Source organism: Pseudoliparis swirei, chromosome 8 (assembly GCF_029220125.1).
Source record: "Pseudoliparis swirei isolate HS2019 ecotype Mariana Trench chromosome 8, NWPU_hadal_v1, whole genome shotgun sequence".
NCBI classification, from domain to species: domain Eukaryota; kingdom Metazoa; phylum Chordata; class Actinopteri; order Perciformes; family Liparidae; genus Pseudoliparis; species Pseudoliparis swirei.
In genome coordinates, this window is record NC_079395.1 from 5,107,115 (window position 1) to 5,132,381 (window position 25,267).

At 41.6% G+C, this 25,267-nt stretch overlaps 1 protein-coding gene across 1 annotated transcript; it reads right to left on the reverse strand.

The window, feature by feature from the left end:
- Positions 1 to 1,356: 1,356 nt before the first annotated feature.
- Positions 1,357 to 23,464, reverse strand: LOC130198286 (coiled-coil domain-containing protein 178). Its single transcript, XM_056421406.1, has 20 exons — positions 23,396 to 23,464; positions 22,993 to 23,130; positions 20,044 to 20,180; positions 19,874 to 19,932; positions 19,693 to 19,772; positions 19,103 to 19,342; positions 18,796 to 19,016; positions 17,478 to 17,620; positions 15,446 to 15,599; positions 15,272 to 15,367; positions 15,034 to 15,170; positions 14,750 to 14,933; positions 14,563 to 14,625; positions 13,697 to 13,825; positions 13,322 to 13,435; positions 12,532 to 12,677; positions 11,526 to 11,685; positions 7,672 to 7,821; positions 4,316 to 4,450; positions 1,357 to 2,049 (listed from the first exon to the last, which is right to left on the reverse strand). The coding sequence occupies exons 2-20, from the start codon at positions 23,048 to 23,050 to the stop codon at positions 1,933 to 1,935; spliced, it is 2,523 nt and encodes an 840-aa protein (XP_056277381.1). The 5' UTR covers positions 23,051 to 23,130; positions 23,396 to 23,464; the 3' UTR covers positions 1,357 to 1,932.
- Between the last annotated feature and the right edge of the window lie 1,803 nt (positions 23,465 to 25,267).

Below are 25,267 nucleotides of genomic sequence, written 5' to 3' on the forward strand. Positions count from 1 at the left end.
TTTTTTTAGGGTTCATACACATGTTGACCAGTGGATTTCCAGGACATAACTTTAAACCACATTTCCATGATGTGAAATCTCGGTGTACACATGAGTTTGTTTAAAAGAATACATATTTATATAAATGGTTATTCTTTTATACAAACTGTGTAAATGAACAGTACTTATGGTACTTTTGTAGTTCTACTATGTTGAGGAAATGTTACTTTCTGTATTCTTGTTGTTCTTAGTTTAGGGTTCATACACATGTTGACCAGTGGATTTCCAGGACTTTTCCATAACTTTTAACCAAATTTCCATGATGTGAAATCTCAGTGTACACATGAGTCCACCTTAAATGACACAAATGAGAGACTATAGTTTGCTTAAAAGAATAAATATTGATATATATGTTTATTCTTTTATACAAACTATGTAAATGAACAGTACTTATGGTACTTTTGTAGTTCTACTATGTTGAGGAAATGTTACTTTCTGTATTCTTGTTGTTCTTAGTTTGTACTCTAGGTTGATGCACTTATTGTAAGTCTCTTTGGATAAAAGCGTCTGCTAAATGTAATGTAATGTGATGTAATGTAATGTAACATATGAATATAACACATTTGTTATGACTTTTTCAATACTTTTGGGATTAAATATTTTTCAAGTACTTTTTTCAGGCCTGGAAATATCTATTTTTATCTTCAGGTTTCTCATGACCGTACGAGCCCTGCTTTTGGTCAAAAGTATTTCAAATGTTCCAGTTGGACTAGAGAGACACTGGCCCTTGATTTGAGATCACAAAGCTCCGGCCACGGTTGTTGTGCTCACACTGCCCCCTTCTGTCCCCACAAGTAAGAGGGGCATCCGGCGTGTCAACAAAAACAACAGCATCTCTATCAACCACACACAGACGGAAGGAGAGGGCACCACCTCCTCCGAAAAGGAGCCGCCGAAAAGCCTTGAGAATGACCTTGAGAATGACGCAACCGTCATTATTGACTTATTTCTGTCCTTCTTAATGTAAATTATTGACCGATGGGATGCAGACAACTATTGTGTCCCCGGGAAACATTCCTATGTCACTTTTTTAAATCTGCAAGGCGTTATGTTGTGTACCATTAGTATGTCGTTGTTGGAACACGATGAAACAGAAATCTATTTTCTATAAGTACTAAATGTGATTGGGTGCAGATTCAAAATTGAAAACAGCGTTTCCCCAGGGCTCTTTAGAAAGCCAGAGGATGGTGCGCACACAACATCCTTTCCTGCACACTATTTACCCCTGGATTGCTTCAGGCTAATGTCTCAATAATTTTCACTCCTTTCTCAGGTCCTTCCCACAAAGGACTTGACTAATGATCCATGGACAAAATGAAGCATTTAAATTTATTCATTAATCATTCATCTCCAGCTCATTGAAAATGCTAAACTTCCACAAAATTAAGATTGAATATTGAAAAGTGATTGAGGGAGACAGCTCTCAGAGAGAGTGGGGAAGAGTGGGGAGTGCGGGGAGGCGCTAACACACCCCAAAGAAGAAAAAAAACAGGGTCTTTTCAAGAGAGGGTGGTCTTCGCGTGGACACGGTCAAGGTGGCCACGGTGGACTAAGTGCTGGTTAAGGTCACGGGGGTTTCACTAGTTGTAATTAGATCCCGGAATCTGGAGAAGCGTAGAATTTCTGTCAACACTGCCTGTAATTATTCTCTTTTCCAATTAATGGTGACATAGATTAATTATCTGATGAGGCAAAGCCAATTGCAATCATTCACCCAGCTAAAATTAGATCAGTCCTGACAGCAGCATGAAAGTCACCTGTTTCATTGTTATGGATTCGCTGCAAGTAAAGAGGGTGGGGGGGTGGATAGTGAAGCGTGCTAGGGTAAGTAAGTAAGTTGTCTGGTACAGGTGAATGTCCAATTACATTGCTATTTGAACTGGAGGCATCTACTCATTCGATCCCGGGACCGGCTTGTTTGTTCACCTCGACGGCGGCGGCGGGAGTAGAGTCATCCGTCAAGGACTGGAGGAACGCGGAGATGAGCTGAATTTCTGCTGACAACCCCTCCTGTTCGAATAACATAAGAAATGAAAACAAGCTAATTAAGAAAGGCAATAATACAAACTCCTCGCTCTATCTGCATCCCACACACACACACACACACACACACACACACACACACACACACACACACACAGCTGACGGGGGGAGGCTTACATTGGTGAAAAGTAAAGTTACCATCGCGTTGGTATTTTTTGTGAGGAGAGGGAACAAGAGGCTCCTGGTGAACCGCGTCCAGGTTCAGTGATCCTCTGCTTTAAAAGCCTCAGCATCCAGTTTTTCTATTAAACTGCCTGGCGCTGTCAACCAGCTTGGGAATCTGAACCGGACTAGCCATGCAGAAATTCTCTGACTAACAATTATATCAGAAACAGGATCTTGGATTACAGTCCCGCGGGACCGCGGCAGTGGGTGTCTGCTCCAATCATTACTGGCCGTTCAACGAGGCTCTGCACTGCGCTCCGCTGTTAGCCATTGTCAATTACGCCATCCCTAGTGTAAACGCGCGAAACACAAAGCTGAACTGCCAGTTCTGGCAGGAGTGTAACAGGATGACAGCCCCCCCCCCCCCCCCCCGAGGGTTCCTCGGCCTTCCTCCCCTCAAGCTCCTCCTGAACAAACTGCCGTTTGGCTTCCCGTTCGAGAGCGCGCCGTTAGCCGTGAAGGCGCCCGAGCTGACCTCTCTCGCGGGGTTAAGTGGACATGATGGATTAGCGCAGGCCTCGTCGGGATTCGGCCCGGTTTACCTCCAGTCGCGTCTGGCGTCGGCTCCTTTTGGATTTCTTCGTTTCTTCCCCCGCAAAGTGTTTCGATAATGCGTCATGCGATTGTGAATCTCTGCCTTTAGTAATGGCCGACGCTGTAGTGTCTGTCCGTGCGTTTCTTTGTGATCGGATCGCGTTAAAAAAAGCTCTTGACATTGAAGTGATTATGCAGAGTGTGTGTGTGTGTGTGTGTGTGTGTGTGTGTCATGCCCTCTCTCCTCATATAGGTTGTACTCTTTGGAAGGAGAGGCTGTGCTGTTCACGAGGAGCCGGTTTTAAAGTGCTGCCCGCTCCGATGGACCCTGCGCTGAGCTGTGACGGGTGACTGTGCGGCGCGCATGAATACACCGGCTCTTTTGTCCTTCACACTCTGCGGCGCTCTGATAGCTCCTCCCCCTGTGCCCCCACTCCTCTCTCTCTCTCTCTCCCCCCGCCTTGAGCTGTGATCTGCTGGGGGGCCCTTTTGAGGCTGGGCCACTGAGACATGGCTGCTCCCTGTAATGTCTGGACCAGACCCATCAGGAAAAAAAACATGGCAGCAGTCGGAGGAGGAGGAGGAGGAGGAGGAGGAGGAGGAGGAAACCACTTAATAGTATTTCCACTAGGTGGTAAAACCTCTAATCGAATCGGAGCATATTTGGCCTCCAGCAGATCTGATGAATTTTATAAACAAAATAGGAAGAAAAAAAACAGATTTCAAGTGACAAACATGGCCACTGAGGGGTTTGGCGATGCCCCACTGAAGAAGTCAAAACAAAAAGAAGGTGTTCCGTGGTTGCGTGCCGCCTGGCTCTGCGTTAATGCCGGACAGGACCTTTCATAAAGATTCATCACTGTCCCTCCGTCCGCTTTGCCCTCATCTCACATCACAGCACAGATTAGACACCGATTATCCTCTAATTGAAGATCCTCGCTTCCCAACCTTGTAGAATATGCCGCTGCTCTTCCGCGAGACGGACAGAAGGTGACTCTGTTCGCAAAAAGAGGGAGCAGCCGATATCCTCCCTCGCTCTGAATTAGCCGCAAAAAAGGCGGAATAAAAAAGAGGAATCGGGGGGCTCAAAATGTTAATGCGATGTGACCGAAACACAAAGTGTTGTGTGCGTGGATAGAGTTATCTCGAGAGGCAGACACGGGGTCACTGCGGAGGCACTCGAGCAGACGCATCATCCATCACGTCCGCCTGCGATCTGACGACTGGATGCATTGAGAGTCATGTGACGGCGGCGTGGCGTCTTTAACTCCGCCGTCGCGGGGTCTCGGCGGATGTTTGCCTGGCTGCCCTCGCTCGGCAAAAGAAGACGCCAGGCGACCGAGGCTCGAACAATGGCGTGCGGAACGCGGAGTTACTGTAGTGCGCAGAGAGAATACGCTTCCCTCTGGGAGGATACTTAGACTGGGATAGAGGGGGGGAAAAATAAAGTTGAATCGATGGATTCACCATTTAAATGAATGGGGACAGTCGGGGCTGTTGTTCCAGCCTGTTTTACACGTATGTGCGCAAATACCTGAGCAGTTTGTATCCCCTGGTCGGTCTCTTGAGAAAGAGCCTGGCACCGGTCCAGTTCAGCCCGGCTGCAGAGGCTGCGTTGTTTGAAGTATTTCACCAGAGCTTTGTGCATCCTCTTCTGCAACAAAGAGAGCTAGGGGGGGGGGGGGGAGAAGGCAGAGAGAAAAAAGGAATTGGTAAGGCAGGAGAGGAAATTAATGGCAGTGTTCAAGAAGAATGATGGAGGGGAATAGAGAAAGCAGTCAATAGCCCATTCTGCAGTACACGGGCCTGACAGGAATTTCACAGTCTCTTGGTTTCTCTGCCCACTCGTGTGCACTCATCAGAATCCAGTCACATCTGGCTGCCAGGATGGGGGGTTAATTTTCTCTAAATGCTTCAGCAGTTTTGTTCTAGCCGAGGCAAACTCTGTGACTGCAAAGCTGATGAGTAAAATATTTCTACTTCACCCAGTTTAACTTTATACCAATCCCCTCAAGACATATTTTACACATACACACAGAGTCATGAACCCCCCACTGAAACCAGAAATTATTCCTAGTCTCTTGGAAAGACATGCTGCTTGCTTTATTATTTGAACACAGTTTCGAGCAAAGAGGTTTAAATTCTGATAGATGCCATTGCTTTTCTTCCCCCTCCATCTCTCTACTCTTCCTACAAAGCTTATCATTGCTTGGCAATGTGTTCCCCAGTGCATTGGAAACTAAAGCGAATTAGCTCAGTCATCAGCTCCTGAAGGAAAGACAATAACAAGAATGCTCTTTATGGCGTTGCCTGTTCAAAGCCGAGAGCTGAAAGCCTCCACATAAACAAAGCAATGCTTACATGTACAGCATTTGTATACGAGTATAAGTGCTATCAGATGCTAGTTAATCATTCATCTTTTCATTTAGAAATCATAATTGTTCTTATTTGAATGTATTTGCATTTGTTGCATATTTGATGAAGAAATATCCTCGTGTTTTTTTCCACATTCTCTCGTTTCAAAGAAAAACTATTATTTCTAATATTTGATAAACCAGCTGAAGTGTCTCTTGATTGGACTGTTAATGAATAGGACATATTTCTCCTTCCACTAGAAACATACACCACAATTAATGTAAAATGATCTGTATCTTAGTATTATTAAAGCTGTAATTTGCATTTTCTTTGAATTAATACATGTTTTTAAATCCCATGTCATAATGGAGGATGGGCATGGTAGAACTACAAGTATCACGTGTACATGTACAACTCTATTAAGATACGTAGATGATGGTTTATTGTTGTATCTGACCATCCTAATAAATATAGAATAAATAACTCCCTATCGTCAGTGGTGGACAAAGTGTTCAGATCCTTTACTGAGAGAAAAGTATTTATACTGCACTACAAAAACATTACGAGTTAAAGTGCTAAGATTGAACAAATGTCACTTGAAAAGAAAGTATTATTAAAAAAGGAAACTTAGAGAATCGAGAGAACAGTAAAAGCACTTCTTCTTCCAAAAAAAAATGGCCTTGTGATTTTTATATATTATATTATTGGATTAAAGGTGAGCAGCATGTTACTGTAGTGGAGACAGTTTGATCTAGTTTATAAAGGATAGTTTCACTTGTAACAGTGTAGAACTACCTGAAATGTGTATTTAAGTACACTACTTCCTCCACTCAGTTACATTCCATCCCAAACCGTCCAGGTACACTTCACTCAAGTTAACGTAACACCAGTGACACTAAATGCTTGTTTCAAAGCGTCAACCTGTGGAGAGGGAATAATGTCAGCTTTCGATGTACAACTACAACCCGGATTTAAAATATGAATATCAACTACAGGTTATGTTGAAATCACAGCTACGAGCCCACTCCCTCCTCGTAGTGTTGTGCATGACGCAAGTAAATGCATCCATCGCAGTTTTGATTTGAGGTGTTCATGTGCTGCATCCTCAAAGCATATGATGGGTGGTTGTAAACGTGTCACTTGAGCTCCACGTCAGGAATGCCTGTTGTCAGGATTTTGATTCAAGGATACTTAAGAGAGACTCATTGTGTTCCCCTCATGAATATAATGAAAGAGATTATGGGCTCCTCCAAACACACAAATGACTAGCGTGAGGCTTCGCACACACACGCACACACACACGCACACACGCACACGCACACACGCACGCACACACGCACACACGCACACGCGCACGCACTGATCTCTCAAATGATCCTGACGATGTTAAATGCATTTACCTTGTTGCCTCCAGTTACTAACAAATGCTAATCACATTGTGTACTAATACATGTACTAACTGGGACATCAAATTCGAACATCATAAGGATAATTGTGCATTTGAAAGCGGGAAGAGGGGCTGCTCAAATGTTCCAGTGTGAATCAGATTAAATGTGATCTACATGTCAGAAGCATTGTTGATTATAAGCTTGTTATAAAGAAATTAATTCGGGCGTGAAACCCTCGCCGAGAGGCTGCCGTTACAGGAGTGGAGAGTTGAAACAAACAAAGATGGTGAGGGCTGAATCCGGAGTAAAAGAGAATCAGGCTTTGATCATGAGCGTGGAAAATCCTGTCCACGGGATTTTATTTTCTGCATGCATTTTTCACTTGATAACATTCATGCAGTTAGATGAGGAATTGCTCAAGTGAAGGTATTAGTCATTTTTGGAACAAATAATACCATTGTTTTTCATTGCAGGGAGCAGTGCAGGCTTCTCCCCGGTGTTACGCTTGTCGTGTGTAATTCTACTCCAGTTAAATTGGGTCAAAAACTATATAGATTTAACAGTAAAAATGCTGCAGGGTTGTCTGCCTCAACTAGTCGAGACCTCTCGGGCTCTTCGAGCCCCGAAGGCACATCCGTTGTCTGATCCCGAACCAATGGTGTGCGTGAGCTGTGGTGAGCGGAGGCAAATGTGTAACGCCCCGATAATACAACGTTTCACCTCTGAGGAACTACAGTGGAGAAAATGTGGACGGTATATAATATTTACATGTGCCATCAACCTCTTCTCTTCACTCCCCTTGGTGGCAAAACGACATGGCTATCATTACACGACGTCACATCCATCATCCTCCTCCACTCAAGTTATCTCATCGTTATTAGATTGCTGCAGACACTCACCGACTCCTCACTGGATGGCAAACTAAAAACCCTCTGAGATATATACATATATATATATATTTTTATATATATTTATATATATATATATATATATATATATATATATATATATATTTATATATATACTGCCCATGCAAAGACCAGCTAGCGGCTGCAGAGGAGGAGAGCGTGGAGTAGAACACAAGGCAGCAGGGCCAGAGGGGTGATAGTAAACATGACAAAAAGAGAGAGATATATATAAGGTGTACCTCTGTGTAGTAATGAAAGGATTCCTGCGCTCGGGTTTTCTCGCTCAGTGCAGACACGGCCTCTCGTTTGGCCTCCGTGAGGATCTTCTGCAGACTTTGGTACTGGCTCGCCAGCCGCTCGTTCTCCTCCAGTGCAGCGAGCAGCGCGGCCTACACAAACACACACGAGAGTCAAGATTCAAGTTTTTTATTTGCCATTTGTGCCCCGAGACCGACAGTCCGGACGCGTTGGAAATCTAGTGCGGGGCTCTCCGAGTCAACAGTTTAGAGATAACACCATAATGAGAAAGAAAAACATACAAAATATAAAAGAATACACCGTATAGGAGGTGGTGGTAATATGTTCGAGGAAACTAAAAGGTTCAGGTGTTTACCGTGATAGTTTGGCGAGAAGAAAACAACAACAACAACAACAACACAAGTACATAAAAAATAGCAGCATTGATTGTGCCCTGAGGCCGATAGTAAAACCCCCCCCACTCTGTTTTACTGTGTATTTTAACACGGTGCATGTTTGCTGCCTTAACGTAAAGAGATATAAAAGGAAGACAAGAAAAAAACATGTTCTTAGCAGCAGGAAGGAAAGTAACAAATGAAACAAGTGTACAGACATTAACACACATGCTGAGCACAGTATCTATGGCACAGGTGTGTTATTTAATATTACACTTAAATACTGGGAGGTATTATGAATAACCACCAAGACACAAGTGTCAGCTGCGGACTAAGAGTGTATTATACCTTCTCTTCATTATCACGTGATCTCAAAACCCTGATTCTGATCTACTCAAAGCATCCGTCACTAGTACTGATCCAATGCCAGCTTTCTCTTTGTCACACATTTTAACATCTTACTGTGCAAAATCCCCTAAAATAATGTTTTATAATTGCTAATATAAGACTTGGGGTCACTGCGGTGATAAAACAAATTGATTTGGTGTCTCCTTGAGACTCAATGAATGTAACTCTGGATTTTTATAATGACATTGGAAAAGAAACCATATTTAATACAATACCAGATGCGATTAATAAGGTCATTAATAAGGTCACCATCGGCCCTGATACCGACCCGGTGTGTCCGATTCAAAGTCCAAAGTACTCGAAAGGCAACCAGGGTTGAACACAGGGACGTCTCACGCTTCAATATTAATTTGGCAATGGGAGCAATCCGATTTGTGTGTGTGAGATGATCATTTCACCGATGTGTTTGTTCACAGCGACACTCGCAGCAGAACGACGGCTGCTGAGCAACATCATGCTCAGGTTATGTAAAATACATCATGAACTAGAACGGGCACTCGGTAGAGCGCATACCTTCGCATATCACAAGATTGGGCATTGAATTATGAACATAAAAATTGACCGTGCTATGGTAAAAAGAAGATTTTGACCTTTCCATGACCTTGACCTTGACCTTTGACCCGATCAATCCCAAAATCTAATCAAATGGTCCCCGGATAATAACCAATCATCCCACCAAATGTCATGCGATTCGGTTTAATGCTTTTTGACTTATGCGAATAACACGCACGCACGCACGCACGCATACAAATACACGGCACTCAAAATGATAACTAGAACGGGCACTCGGCAGAGCACATATCTTCGCATATCACAAGATTGGGCATTGAATTATGAACATGTTGGCATCAGTTGCATGCCAATTGGATAAAAATTGACCGTGCTATGGCAAAAAGAAGATTTTGACCTTTTCATGACCGTGACCTTTGACCCGATCGATCCCAAAATCTAATCAAATGGTCCCCGGATAATAACCAATCATCCCACCAAATTTCATGCGATTCGGTTTAATACTTTTTGTGTTATGCGAGTAACACGCATACAAATAAATAAATAAATAAATACACGGCGATCAAAACATAACCTTCCACATTTTCAATGCGAAGATAATAATGAACGCATGAATCAATGGTTTTACGACGTGTACAGACACGATGGGAACCGAAGAGTCAATATACAGTGCTGTGAATACTGTACAGTGACACACACACACACACACACACACTGACCTTTAGATAGATACTTTAGCTGTAAGATGTGTGCCTACAACACAACACATGCTTTCCTTATTTGTGCTGTTAATTAAGGCAATATAAATAGCGGGGACACGGCAATGGACACTTTTCTGGGAAATTAAGCAAATAAATCACAGTGAGTTTGTGTCTCTTTTCCCTCCGACGACGTTCCCCACGCGTGTGGCTGCCGAACACCTCGAGTCCACCTGCAGACATAATGAAGTGTGTCTCTGCAGTAAAACAGAACAGCACTAAAGTGATGAGTTTAACCCAGCAGAAAGAGGGGCTGTAAACATGACAAATGCCTGCTATTGATTTCAGGTTTAATTACTCCATGCAGCACTGACAAAGCCCATCTGACGCCGTTGTGAAGTGTAAATGGAACAAATTACACTTCATTGCCCATAAGAAACTGATAGCGTCGGCAGTTTGCGTTGTTTACTTTGTGCTCGCCGAACGACAGGGGCCCCGATCAAATCAAAACACAGGTGTGCGTATGAAAGACACCACACTTTTGGATATGTGTGTGTGTGTGTGTGTGTGTGTGTGTGGAGGGAACGAATGACCAGATTCCCAACGAGTCGGCCTATTTCACCGTGATAAACCCGGTGTGCGCATCTTAAAAACACCGAGCTTGTGTTTAGCGTAGCCACGCGCTAACTCCCGTCCGGATGTTGTGTTCACCGAGCCGCCGCATTAGTTCCTCTCGGAAAGAGGGGCCGTGACCTCCAGCGGCTTATGGGAGTGCCGTATGAGGTCAGCAGTTTGAGAAGAAACCTTTCCTATACACGAAATATCTAAAAGAGTCTGAACCATTCTGCTTCACGCACTGTGGGTTCTGAATGCACACTCTGCTTATTATGTTATGCTAATGCGGACATTACGTGTGCTTTCTATTGGTCTCAATGATTAAAGTGACCAATTTCCCTCGCACTTCAGACCCTGATCTTTTTATTTGCGGAGGAGTATTGTTGTTCGTCGTATTTCGTCAAGTGAGAAGACTAAACCCTTTTTTTTGCATGGCTAACTTTTATCTCGCTAATGGGAGTTGTGTCTACGAGGAAGACTTCTAATTCTTAAATTGTCTCACGCCAACAACTTCTTTAAAGTTGCTGCACTTGGATGCATGGCGGCTTAAGCTCCATTGCCTTTTCTTGTTTTGAACTAATGCATTCTTGATCACCGTTTAATGAAACTATATACCACATGGCGATTTCACATTAGATAAGCCATGTGAAACCCCCATCAGCAAAGAGGCTCTGCTCTGGCTGCGGCTGATAATCCTGCAGATGAAAACCTTACAATAAATAGGGGTTTCTGTGACAAAAGGAGCGGTTAAATACACGCGTGCAGAGTGTCGCTATGTGTTTACGAGAGACTATTTCTGACACTGACATTAAAAAAAATCTAAAAAACAGATAATATGCTTATTTGATATTGTGAACAATATACATTGAAATCGCGCTAGAAAATGTTGGCCTCCAGGTAAAAATAAATAAATAGGAGCAGCATCTCACCACGACACGCATCATCAAATTTGTCCAGACAAAAGACTATAACAACAGTGAGTTGTCATTTGTGGGAAAAGCACTTAAACAAGATTGACCATGGCTTGTAATTTTAATTGCACACAGCTCTTTTCTCCGCATCTTAAGGGAAGTATTGTGACAGGCAATGTGCTGACACTAATCCACAAACAAATAAACAATGAGATGTTGCTTCTTTCTCTTTTTTTTCTTACAGCTTGTCTCACAGTGTTTCACTCACAAAAAAAAGTTGCGTTTTTACAGAAAGTAATGCCGAAGAACATTTTGTTACCTTGGTGGCTTCCATTTCCTTCCTTCTCGCCGTAACATGAGCGGCGTGTGTCTGCATGGATCGCTGTGCTCGTTGTTGGCAGTTATTAATATCAGACTGCAAGGTGCTCATTACAAGAGCGGCTGACTTGTTTTTGGATTCCATGGCATCAAAAACACTTCTGGAACGGGTGAAATCAAACACATAAAAAGACAATTATTTCCCTTAAACGAGTTTTGAATATCATGCATATGGAGCCTGTCGATGTATACTCAAAGCAAGACCTTTATTTAGGAGATACTCTTATTACATATACTCAACATTTTGAGAGAAAAGGTTGATTAAGGAAACTGAGAGCCATACAAGGGGAGGGGTGGGGAAAAGTTTGTGTAATATTTTTGTTTTGTTTTGTCTTGTTTTGTTTTCTTCTTGTTTTCATCTTATGATGTTAAAAAAAAAACATCATCCTTGTGTGGTGTTTCTACAAGGTTATACAATTGTGTATTTTCTTTTTGTAAAATAATACTTTCAGCATAACAAACTGTAAATGCTGCCTATTTCACTACAAATATCCTGTAAACAAATGTTTGTTAATAAAAATAAATCTTAAAAATAAAAATAAAGGTTGATTATGAATGCCTGGCCTTTCAAAATTCTTCAACAACAATATCCTATTTGTATTATTATAGGCAAGGCAGCTGTGTTCGTAAAGCACACTTCATATCCTCAAAGTCAAAGTGCTTTACAGAACCAGAAACATACAGTACAGATAAAAGATTAACAATACAACAACAAAAAGCACAGACAATGTATAGAAGAGATGAGGATAAAACCTCTCCATCCAGGTCTAATGAAGGCGATTTAAAAGCTAAGCTAAAAAAAGACAAGTCTCAAGCCATTTGAGTAGGAAGTGGTAAATATAAAAGTATTTATCTTTGACTTGGACTCTTGAGACTTCCAGTAGGCCCCGATGTCCTAATTATAACCCATTGAAATGTTGAGTGTTCCCCGTGTGTTACAAACTTACTCAAGTTCATCGATGACTTCCGGCATGCTTTGGATCATCACTTCCATTGTATCTGAAGCATCCCGGTAGTGTGCGCTCTTCTTCCTGAGGTCGCTGATCCGGGCCCGGGTGTTGTCGTATCTCTCCACGGCGGCGGCGTTTGAATCCTGGAAACAGAAATAGTTTCATTTACGTCTAAGCTGTGATTTCTTCTAAAGTGTTTGGAGAGAATGACACGACAGCTATCTGGGACTAGCTCTGTGCTCATCTTTGACTCAGGGTGAATTGTTTATGCAACCTGTCGTGGCCATTTGTCTAATAAATCAAAAACAAACATAAATCAAATTGCCAGTGTCTGCCTGGGTTTGTGGTTCACGCAGCCAAAAGAACGTATTGTCCATTCAGGATTACTATTTTCTGATCAAAAAACCAGCAAACAAACCAAAGAACAAAGGAACTCCTAACGCTGCGTCTCCTGCACTGGTAAGAAAAAACACAGGTCTACCCAGGTGCATGCTGGTCTTGTACCTGCCTACTCCTACATATAACCACAGGTGCCCACTGTGTTACCCAATTCGTGAACAAATGAACAATCAAAAGACTAAATATATCTCAACAACAACAACAATGAATTAAACTAAAGTAAAAACTATCACAAAAAAAGCTATTTTAATATATTAAAACATCAAAACACCAAACCTAAACAAGCAAACAGCCTGAATGATGAAACAATACTATTCGTCAATAAAATAACTCACGACTAATATCAAATAAATAGCTCCAACACAACCGTTTACTTTTCTTTTCTTACCTGGGCCTCTTTCAGGAGCGCACATTGGAGTTGTTTCTCCTCCTCAAGCCGGACTAGTTTCTCTTCGTGTTCACGCTGAATCTTCTCAAAATGTTCTGTCAATTTCTTCATTTTCTATACAAACAAAAGATGAGTCACAAATGCAGTTGATTCCTACTGTTGTGTACATTCTATTGTTTTTTCTTAATGTATAACTATCCTCAGACTGAGATTATAATCATTATTTAGAATTTAGTCTTGCTATTGTGTTTTATTTTGATCTTTTATTAATGTTCTGATGTGCACCCGTTGCTGTGATCCTGAAATGTCCCCACTGTGGGACTAAAAAAGGAATATCTAATCTTATCTAATCTAAAAATGAAAATGTATCATCACCAAAACTTCTGTTTCCAGTTCTTCCGTTGCTGCGGATGCCTCTTCAAATTCTTTCTGAAGTTTTTTGTTCGGCCGCTCCGAACTCCTCTGGTGTTGAAACAGTTCTTCATTTATATTTGCACACTGACTCTGATGCAATGGAAAACACAAAGAAGAAAATCACTATCCGAAAAGGCCTCAAACCTGGAATATGCCGACTACCAACTACGCCATGGCCCTGCTGAGACTCCGCCCACTCCTCCTCTCTACCTCCATCTGCCTGATGGATCGTGGAGGGCTCCATCGTGGAATATGCCTACTATGAACTATTCATACTCTGTCATATTCATTGATTGTGTTGTTACTGTGTTTTAATTTGTGTGTGATGATTCATTCTATACACATTACATCTATTACACCTGTCCATCCTGGAGAGGGATCCTCCTCTGTTGCTCTCTTGAAGGTTTCTTCCCTATTTTTTCCCCCTGAAGGGTTATTTGGTAGTTTTTCCTGATCTGATGTGAGGTTTTGGGACAGGGATGTCTATGTGTATGGATTGTAAAGCACTCTGAGACAAATTTATAATTTGTGAAAATGGGCTATATAAAATAAACTGAATTGAATTGAAAACCTGGTAAAAGCAGTGACAGGCAATGTAAAGGGAATGTATCAAATGAAGCAATGTAATACAGCATTTAAATCTATCTTCATGGAACGTATAATGTTCATTTTTTATTGAGCCTGTGCTTTGTGAAGCTTCACCTCTTCATACGTGTCATCATGCACAATCAAAGTGTTCCACGGAAACAGAAAAAAGAAGTCTGCAAAGAAAACACAGTGATGTATTTTTGAAGAGTTCAATTTAAATCTACTTTTGTGGAATTCACCTTCAGTAGCTCCCGGGCAGTCATCTGACCCATCAGATGTTTCCTCAGGTCTTCAATCGCCATCTGTGGAGCACACGGAGAGAACCCCGAAAACAACACGGGGGGGAAAACATTCGGTGTCTCACGTTTCCCTCCACACAGTGACCCATGCGGTAGACATCCAGCGCGTGCATATGTCGTCACTGACCCTGACTCTCTCTTCTTCCGTGAAGGTGAGCTGCTCCTGCTCTTCCAGTTTAGTCCGGGTGACACTGTGCTGAGCTGCAACCTGGGTCACTTCCTCCTCGGCCTTTTCCCACTGCTCGTCATTGTCGATGATTTTCTGGAGCATCTGCTTCCTCTCCTCGTGCATCTGCTTCACCGCCTTCTCGCTAGCAGTTTGTATTTGTTTTAAATGGCAAAGAAAAGCAGCGGTAAGCTCACATCAATAGCTAGCACATAGGTAATTGTTTGGCTCTTTGATTTTTCTACCTCTCAGATATTTTCATCTTGTCGTCTTCCACATTCTGTTCACACTCCATGTTTTCTCGACGGAGCGCCGCCAAGGCGTTACGTTTTGAAAGGAGCTGCTCTTCTACGCGGGAAACCTCCGCTTCCCCGAGAAGTCTCTGCGGGAAACACAACATACAGCGGGGCCGCCGAGCGGACGCACTTTCTGTCTTCTTCTTCTTTTTTTACATGATTTAAACACTTTTGTGACAATACTTACAGTTTTCTCAATTTCTCCTTGCAGTGCAACTAGCCTCTCATTTAATATCGCATTCCTTCGCATTTCATCCTCAATTTCAAGTTCCGATTGCAGAATCTGTAATATAAAAGGAGGGGGAAAAAAATGCATTGGACAAGTCTTGAAAATAAATTGTTCACAAACAATATCCTTTACCCAGTCGTTCGCAGTTTTCTCGAGCTCCAGCAATTCCGGGACACGTCGTGTCGTGGCTGAGCACTTGTCTCCCGTTAGTGCAATCGTCTTTTCAGCATCCTTGATTTCTGCCCACATCGCTTCCTCGAGCATCTTCAACTGGTTTAACTCGTCCCTGGAGGGAGAAAAAAAGACTTTTGTCTTGTGTTTTAAAGTTGGTCGATTGCCGGCAGTTTTTGATGGGAATCACAAAATAATGTATGACACGAGTTATTCATGATACTCGCTATATTGCCAAATAAACCTGCGACACACACACCGCGATAACTGAACAATAAACTGGACTGGACAGACAAAACAAATGCACTTTACAGGAAAGAGCGCAGACGAACTGCTGAGGAGATCCCAATAAACTGAACGTACCAAAAACTGGCTAAATACTCATTTATGTGCATTATTAATATCGCCATATACTGTATAATACCAATATTCTCTGCTATACCAACATTTCACATTTCCTTCTTTTTTTCTGTATGAGCAATAATGTGAACTCAACCATCCATTGTGTCCAGGATTAGATTATAGATGTTTCACTGTTTACTTATTCATTATATCTTTACTGTTTGATTACTTATTTATCATCCTATATATTATTTCATACTCATGTGTCTTGTTGTTGGACTTTCTCTTTTTTACTGCAGTCAAACTGCACATTTCCCTCCTGTGGGACAAAGAGGATCTCATCTTAACTGAATAGGAAACTATACTCTTAATTAAGGTATTTTTAAGGAATCAAACCTGTATTGATTTCCCCCCCCACACATTTAAAGAGTCATGCATTTTGTATATCAAATTTGTATCATATCATCAAATAATTTTTTTGTTAAAGTTCGTTAAATGAATGGTTGGGTTCGTTACAGTGAGACTCGTCTTCAAGCAGCATCAAGCAGAAGTATTGTTGCTATGGATACGTGCAGATTAATATACCTACTGACTTAAATCAGCAGTTGACCGTATCTTTGTTAAAGGGTTATATATGAGATATGAATTCATTGTCGGTTGTTTTAACTGTTTTTAATGTGTTGTACGGCGACCTTGAGTGCCTTGAAAGGCGCCTTATAAAATAAATGTATTATTATTATTATTATTTTATAGACCTCAGTGAAACACGCGTTATCAGTGGCACAAACAGACATTTTAAAAAATGCTTTCAGAAGCAATTACAAATGAAATGTAACCGTCTGTGTGGTTATCAAACATTATGCAAAAGGTTCATAAATACATTGGACTTTAGTTGTTTTCTGTACCTTCCTTTGTGCTTTGATAGTGTGCAGTGCTTACAACCTTTAACTCTCCTATTACCTTTGGGGTCAATTTGACGCCATTCAATGTTTAACGGCTCTAAAAAAATTATTGACATCATTATTTTTGCTTCATATTTCATGAATTTTGCTAATTTATTGGGGACAACTGGAAAAACATAAAATTCACATGATATGTTTTCAATGTCCTGAACACAACTTGTACGCATCGGTGTTCTTTGGGGTCAATTTGACCCCAGGCTGTTTTTCACTGTGTAAAACAAATAAGAAATATCAACTTTTTTATATATTTAAAGGGCTATTTAGGTAGTCAACAAACAAACATAAAGCACCTCACACTTAAACTTGAGAAACAATATTAATTCAAATAATGTTCTGGAGGTTTTAATTGCTGGGGTCAAATTGACCCCGAGGGTAAAAGATCTTCGTAAATTTGAAGGTAACAGGAGGGTTAAGAAATCACAGAATAAAAGCATTTGGAGATAAGTAATCCACAAGAATAGACCAGTCATAGCTGATCATAAAAAAAGAAGCCCCATAACAGATGGACAGAGGCCCCCACCTTCAAATAAAAGTCAGCGCTGATACTCAGTGTGTACACACTGTATATATTCTCATTATGCACTTGCTGACATCAACGATTACAACTTTTTTCGTCCTGGCAGATGTCTCCTGTCTCAACCGCAGCACGATGGCGAACCTGTCGGTGTTCACTGCAGTCGGATACTCACAATGTGCTCGCCAGCTGATTCTTAGTCACTGACAGAGCGCGATCCATCGAGATCATTTCATCGTTGGCGTCCAGCTCCATCTTTTTTTTCTCCTCGTCGAGCAGTAGGAACTCGCTTCGTGTGTTTGAGTAGACTTCGTCGGTCTGAAAAACAGAAGGGGGGAGATCATGGTGCTTTATTCCCTCAGATAGTATTACCTTCGCATTGAAAATGCGGAAGGTTATGTTTTGATCGCCGTCTATTTATTTCTTTATTTATTTCTTTGTATGCGTGTTATTCGCATAACAAAAAAAGTATTAAACCGAATCGCATGAAATTTGGTGGGATGATTGGTTATTATCCGGGGACCATTTGATTAGATTTTGGGATCAATTGGGTCAAAGGTCAAGGTCATGAAAAGGTCTAAATCTTATTTTTACCAATTGTTATCCAATTGGCATGCAACTAATGCCAACATGTTCATAATTCAATGCCCAATCTTGTGATATGCGAAGGTATGCGCTCTACCGAGTGCCCGTGCTAGTTAGAGGTGTATCAATATGGATGAATCCCAAAGTGCATCTATAAGCCACTGCCACGAGCCAACAGTGAGGCTGTGCACATAAGTTAAGCTTTGCTTTGCTTTGGCAAACATTTGAAAATCCGGAAGTCTAGATATTAACCCTATGAAATGAAAGATAAACACATCAAAGCCCAGCACTTCTGTTTTCAGAACATTCACAGCCAAGGTTTTAAAAAATACACGTCAATTGTGCTAATTGAGGGAGTCTGGTAACCACAACAAATGTAGAGGTGTCATATCAACGCTGCCCCCTCTGTATCTCCTCCATCCCCCCTCCTCTCTATTCACACACTTGTGTGGCATATTTGTATAAAGGCATGAAACTCAAAGTTCAGTTGAGCAGAATTCATCCCTTAGATTTCGATGCATCCCGACTTGAATGATTTTTTTTTTTACCAAGGACAAAAGCTAAATGAAAAAAGTCAGGGAATTATTGAAGTTATTAGGATTCGACCTCTGGGGACTACGCATGTCTGTAGAACATTTCACGGCAATCCAGTCGTTTGTTAAAATGGAATGATTTCAGTCGGCCAACGCGTTGGATAAACACCGGACCACTAGACCAACAAACATTGCACTCCCTAGTGCCATGCCACTTGTGGATTTAAAATAGATTTAAAAAGGAGCAAGTGGGTGAGTGAGAAAGAGCGAGTGTGTGTGAGGAAGAATCAAATCAGAGAATGTACCTTCCTTGGAGCTTTTTGTGTGTGTTGTGCTCTGGCGACATACACAGGAATGCAGCACATTAGAGTTTACCTCAGCTTGTGCCGCGTTGATCTGATTTATGATTCCTCTCTGCAGCTCCAGGTTTGCTTTCACAACGGGCATTTGTTTCTTGGCGAAGTCGATGTCCTCGCGTAAGCTCCGGTTCCACGCCTCCGCGTACGAGAGCTTCTCCCGAGCTTGGTCAAGCTTCTCTCTGTCTAGTTTGAGTTGCCACTTCAGCTCAGAGATTTCTTTAATGCATGCGTCGTGCTCTGCAAGAAAAAAATAAACAGTCAAAAAAATCAGCGTCGCGATATTGTCGCGAGGAAATGAAGAGCATCTTCTCTCAGTGACAGACCTTTTTGGATTAAAAGAGAGCGCTCTTGTTGCTTCCATTGGGAAATACCGTCGACTTGGTTCTCCAGGAATCGCTTCCTTCTCTTCTCTTTGCGGAGAGCGACCTCGGCGTACTGCCGATCGGCCTCCAGCCGCTCAATCAGACACGTGACCTCGCCGAGGACGTCGTTTATTTTCTTCAGTGGTGACGATAAAGGACAGCTTTCTGGAGGGTTAAAACACTTTACGAGATTGTTGCATTCTAGTGTACCGTGTGGCACTTTCAACTCAAGAACAAAAGCAATAGCAGAGCTGCGTTAACTTTATCTGACCAACTACAAAGTGCTCATGAACATAAACCCTGATGATTTATGGTATTCCGTGAGCAGAAGTGGATACTGGTTGGAATATTTTTCGTTATTATGCAGACAAAAGACGTGAAACCAATTGTGATGCTGACTGCTAGAAACTAGAGCTTCTCCATGGAAGTACACAGTACACACATGTGTGTGTTGCTCCTTTATCTTTGTTTTTCCATTGCTTGACAAAAAATGAAGAGCAAATATTTTGGAAATGACTTAACGGTATTTAAAAAAGAAAAAAGTTGCTCACCTCGAGCACTAATTGCGACGCCTTCGACGAACAATTCCGCAGATGTTACCGATTCAGTATCTGAGTCTCTGGACTGAAATCTGTTTTTAAACAATTAGTTAACCTCATGTTGTGTTTTTTTACATCTTACTGGATATAACAACAATAAATAATGATCATTAAAAACACGAGAGGACTTCACCTTAAAGTGTTGCTGTATTGATGCTTATCCTGATTGATCTGTGGCGGATATTTTCCAGACTGGGACAAGACAAAAGGAAAGAAATGCGTGATTAAATAGATTTGTACTCCTATCTGATATTTGTTTTTACAATCTTTCACGCGTCCGATCACGTCCACACATCAGTTTACCTGTTGACACCAATTTTCCGCTGCCATCTTCAGCTCTTGGATATGATAAGTAGCATTGTTGACACATGGCAGGGGGCTGTTGAGCAGAGCACATGCACGACGTCTACCAGAGCAGGGGGCCTGGAGATCTGCTTGATCTTGAGAACACAAATTATTAAGATCTGTTAATGCAACTTCTGTTGATGACATACACACAATTGTTTTTAGAGAAGCAATTAAAAGCCGACCCTACCTACATATGTCTTTTATATAATCCCACAGAGCCTCTGGCATATTTTCAAAATAACACGGGGGGGAAAAAATCAATAAATCAACAAAACAGACTTTTATTGGAACAAACATTCAACCTGTACTTCAATAACTTTATTATGAGAAGTAATTACAAACATGTGAAAGATGTTCTGTAGTTCTTTACTTTCTCTTTGATTCTGGTTGCATAAACTCTGCAAGAGACTGGAAGGTGACAGAGCAGAGACAACTAATTCAAACGTCTCAACACAAGGACACAACACTGTGTGGTGAAAGGACGCCATCTGGCTGAAATAATGGGTAAAACAAATTGGCAATAATTCACGTCAAACGTCTGACAAATACTGAGTTAGTCTTCTGTCTATATTATCATGCAATGACATGTCATGCTCATCCACAACTAAAAGTAACAACATCTAAATAGTGACGGTTATTTAAGACCACGTTGATGTCGGTGGCAAAAGGTTACCTGCACTGGGTATTATTTTGATATACATATATATACTTATAGTTGGAATTAGATTTATTTTTAAAGACAGGAAACAATTTCAGACTATTTCGAAAGCATGTTTTTTTTAAATAAGACGGGAAATAACACACAGTATAAGTCACATTAGTTCTGTACAAATGACAAAACTGTAAAAAGAGGTTTATTATATAATAAAGTCTCAATTCTTATGAGCAATGGTATCAATCGTACACTGTAAGATAGCAGGAACCTGAATGTACGCCATGCAAAGGAGGACCAAACGTAGGCGCGCACACCCACAAGAGTGTCATCGACTGTCACAACAACGGGCGGGGGGGGGGGCATGCACCTGTCTGGGCAAAAGGGATGTCTGGTGTTGCCTGGCTTTTTGCGAAGGACAGCCTCACATGTTTGTGGAATAGTTGATTGGCCCCTTCATGACAACAAAGGACCGAAAGACAAACGACTCGTACTCAAATCAATACAAGAAAAGGTCACAAACCGCGTGTGAGACGATTGAACCTTTCCCACTTCAGATATCAGATATCTTGCAACGGCGATCCATTAATCGAAGAACGGGGAGAAGTGAGCCGACACGGGGACCGCTGAGTGAAACGCATGTGTGGGGGAGACCTGGAATGAAGGCCATCTGTTGCTGAGCAGATTAGATGAATAATACAAAGTGAGAGAACCAAGTGGGGGAGGAAGGTAGTGAGGCAATATGTCACCAGTGTGGGGGGGGGGGGGGGGAGGATAGGCTCTAAATTATACCGGCGGGGAGGATTATTGCCGCCGAGCAGGCCCAAGTGAGTCTGATGGCCAATAGTTACATCATTTCACTAATGACATTAGATATTTAATTGTAATTATCATAAAACTGAAGTCGCCTACTTGATATCATTTCCGAGTTGCAGTCCACTCAGCCCAGTCTACAGGATGGGCTTTGAGTGGGCAGCTTTAGGACAGGTGGGGTCTCCAAATTAACTTCATATTCAGCTTGATACATACTAATTTAAGCATGTGTTAACCAAAAACACTGATTCAAAAAGGAATTACGCATCCGGTGACCACTGACCACACTGGTTATAGTTTCTGTCGTCCATATTTGTTTGTATTTATTCTCCTATTGGGAGTTTGCATCTGTTGCAGTAACAGAGCGTCTCCAGTAGATTTTATGTTGCCTGTTTGGGTTAAAAAAAAGTAAAATGGATCAGGGTGTAACGTTAAAGCAGATCATCTTAATATCTAAGAACATTTAATTACTCCTTTTTTTTCTGTAAATGGGGACAAGTGTGTTCTCCAAATGAACTTCATATTCATAGACAGCTCGATGAATATGCGAGTCAAAATTAATAAAGTGTAAGGTGACGATGCACTGATCACACTGGTGGTTATAGTGTCTGTCGTCCATATTTGTTTGTATTTATTTTCCTATTGGGAGTAATCATCAGATTGTATGTTGCCTGTTTGGACTTTAAAAAAAGGAAAATAGCTCAGCTTGTAACGTTAAAGAGGATCTATTTCACAAAACACACACACGTATTTATGGAGCTGTCTATGAATATGAAGATAATTTGGAGACCACACTTGTCCCCATTTACTGTAATACAAGTAGTAAATAGAACAGGCACTCGGTAGAGCGCATACCTTCACATATCACAAGCTTGGGCATTGAATTATGAACATTTTGGCATTAGTTGCATGCCAATTGGATAGAAATTGGCTGCGCTGTGGTAAAAAGAAGATGTTGACCTTTTCATGACCTTGAGCTTTGACCCGATCGATCCCAAAATCTAATCAAATGGTCCCCGGATAATAACCAATCATCCCACCAAATTTCATGCGATGCAGTTTAATACTTTTTGAGTTGTGCGAGTAACACGCATACAAATAAATAAATAAATACACGCCGATCAAAACATAATTGATCACATTTTCAATGCGAAGGTAATTAAGTGCTCTTTACTGTTAACCAAAAACCTTGAGTTAAAATGAATAAAGTATGAGGCGACCACCACATAGTTTCTGTCCTCCATATTTGTTTGTAGGCCTATGCATATTCCTATTGGGAGTACTCATCAGATTGTATGTTGCCTGTTTAGACTTTAAAACAAGTAAAATAGCTCAGCTTGTGACGTTAAAGAGGATCTAATTCACACACTAAGAACATGTCATTGCTCCACTTCTTTTGGCCGTTTAACACCGTTCATTACTCTCACCTGGACTCTCACCTGGCTGGCTCGGTCGTCCTTCCCTGGACGGGAATCTGAGCGGTTCAACGTCCGGCATCGCTGCGAGTCCTCCGGCGGGTTTACCGACAATATGTCGCCAGTTGTCCGTCGTTGACCTGACCACGTGGTGTTGTTTGGCTTTTGGAGGGGGAAAAAAAAGCCAACGTGAGTGACCGTTGGCTGTTTAATGTACACGTGAGGTTATACGTTGTAATATGTCGTTGGTTAAGCTGAGAGTTAACGTCGGCTAACGTTGCAACTGATACCTCGTCATCTCCCTCTCTTATCCAACGTTAAGTTGACGGTTAATTAACTTAGCTAATTACATATTAATGAGCATGGGGGGGGGGGGGTGTTGGCAGAAAGTGAAAGCGGAAAATAATGTCAGGCGATATCAACTTACTTGTATTAATACACCTTTGACGGACAGCTGTCTTGAAGTGTGTTGTTATCCTGCGTGACTGTGTAAAAACAAAAACTACAACAACAACAAAACTGCCTGTTACTAAAGTTTTCCTCCAAATGAATCAACTGGAGTTGCCGTCAATCTTCTGCTGGGGTTGCTTAGCAACAAGGGGCTGCGCTTGGGAGAGAGCGAGTTGCGTTCAAGAGCAGCAGCCACGGTTCGTGCTTTGAGGGTGTGAATTTAGGCACATTTCAGATTAAGAGAATGAGACGGTATTTCTTTTTCACTTCGATCATTGTTGGTATTGACAGTTACGTCATGTATTTATTGTATCTTAATTTTTTTAGGCATAAGATCTAAACTTTAAATCTGAGAAACATCTATTACTTTGATTGTCTTGAACACTTGTTTTGTGTTGCAAGTCTGATACTACGACCAATTAATTAACACCATTGTACGTGTCGTGAGTAGTACACAATATTTGGACAACTAAGACTCCAAAAAAGCTATTATTCGATTCCAAAAATGTTTTCAATAAACATTTAGGGACGTATTCAGGGATGTTCAATCTAAATTGTTCCACCACAGGAGGAGACACGGCTCACTGATGGACAACCTTTCAGATCAGTTTTTGAGCAGTTTCAGCACTGAAACAACCCTTCTCAAAGTCACCAATGGCCTCCTCCTCCTCAGACTGGTCACCTCAACCTTCTCATTCTCCTCGACCTTCCTACCTCCAACACCATCAACCACAACATCCTACCCTCCTGCCTTGAATCGTCCCTCAACATCACCGAAACTGCTTTCTCCTGCCTCAAATCATATCGAATAAACAGACACAAATTCAACAGCATCAACAACTACACCTCCTCCACTGCTCCTCCGTCTCAGGGCGTGCCCCAGGGTTCGGTGCTTGGTCCTCTTCCATTCATTCTCTACCTGCTCCCTCTTGGAAACATGGTCTCCTCGCCGATGATGTCCAGCTCTACATCTCCACAAAGGCCTTTACCACTGCTACTCACTCCACTCAGACCAACTGCCTCACTGACTGATTAAATGGATGCAAACTAATTTTCTTAAACTCGACTGTGATGAATCTGACATTATCATCATCGGTCACCAAAATCAGTCACAACTTCTGCCTCGTCATCGACAACACCACTCTGTCTCCCTCCCCATCCGCAACCTCCGAGTCATGTTTGACAGCAACCCCTCCTTTGAACATCACGTCGAACAAATCACCAGAACTGCCTTCTTTCACTTAAAAAACATTGCCCGTCTCTGCCCATCACTCTCCTCATCTGCTGCTGAAACTTTGATCAATGACTTCATCACCTGAATTTACTTTTGCAATATAGTGTTATTTATGGCTCATCATCCAAAACCATAAATAAACTCATCCAGAACTCCATAATCGGGCCCCCTACTACCTCGCCGACCTGCTCCACATCACTCCATCCCGTTGGCTCCGCTCCTCTTATGCCAATCTCCTACCCACATAGGACAAAGCAGCGGACATTGGCCTTCTCTATATCTGCCCCTCCCTCTGGAACTCTCTCCCCAAAGTCATCTGCACTGACCTTTCCCTATTCAAATCACAAATAAAAACCCACCTGTTCAGAACAGTTTTTAATGTGTGATTGTGTGCTCTATAGTAGAATATTAACTAATTTAATAAATAAAATAAATGAAGTGAATACATACATATAATATAAAAAATAACATGAATAAATAAACATAAATACATACATATAAATACATACATATTATAAATAAATACAGTACATTATTTATGTTCATATTTTTCTTATTCATTGTTTTTATTGTAATTTTAGTTATTTGTATTGTACAGCTTTTAAGATGTTTTAA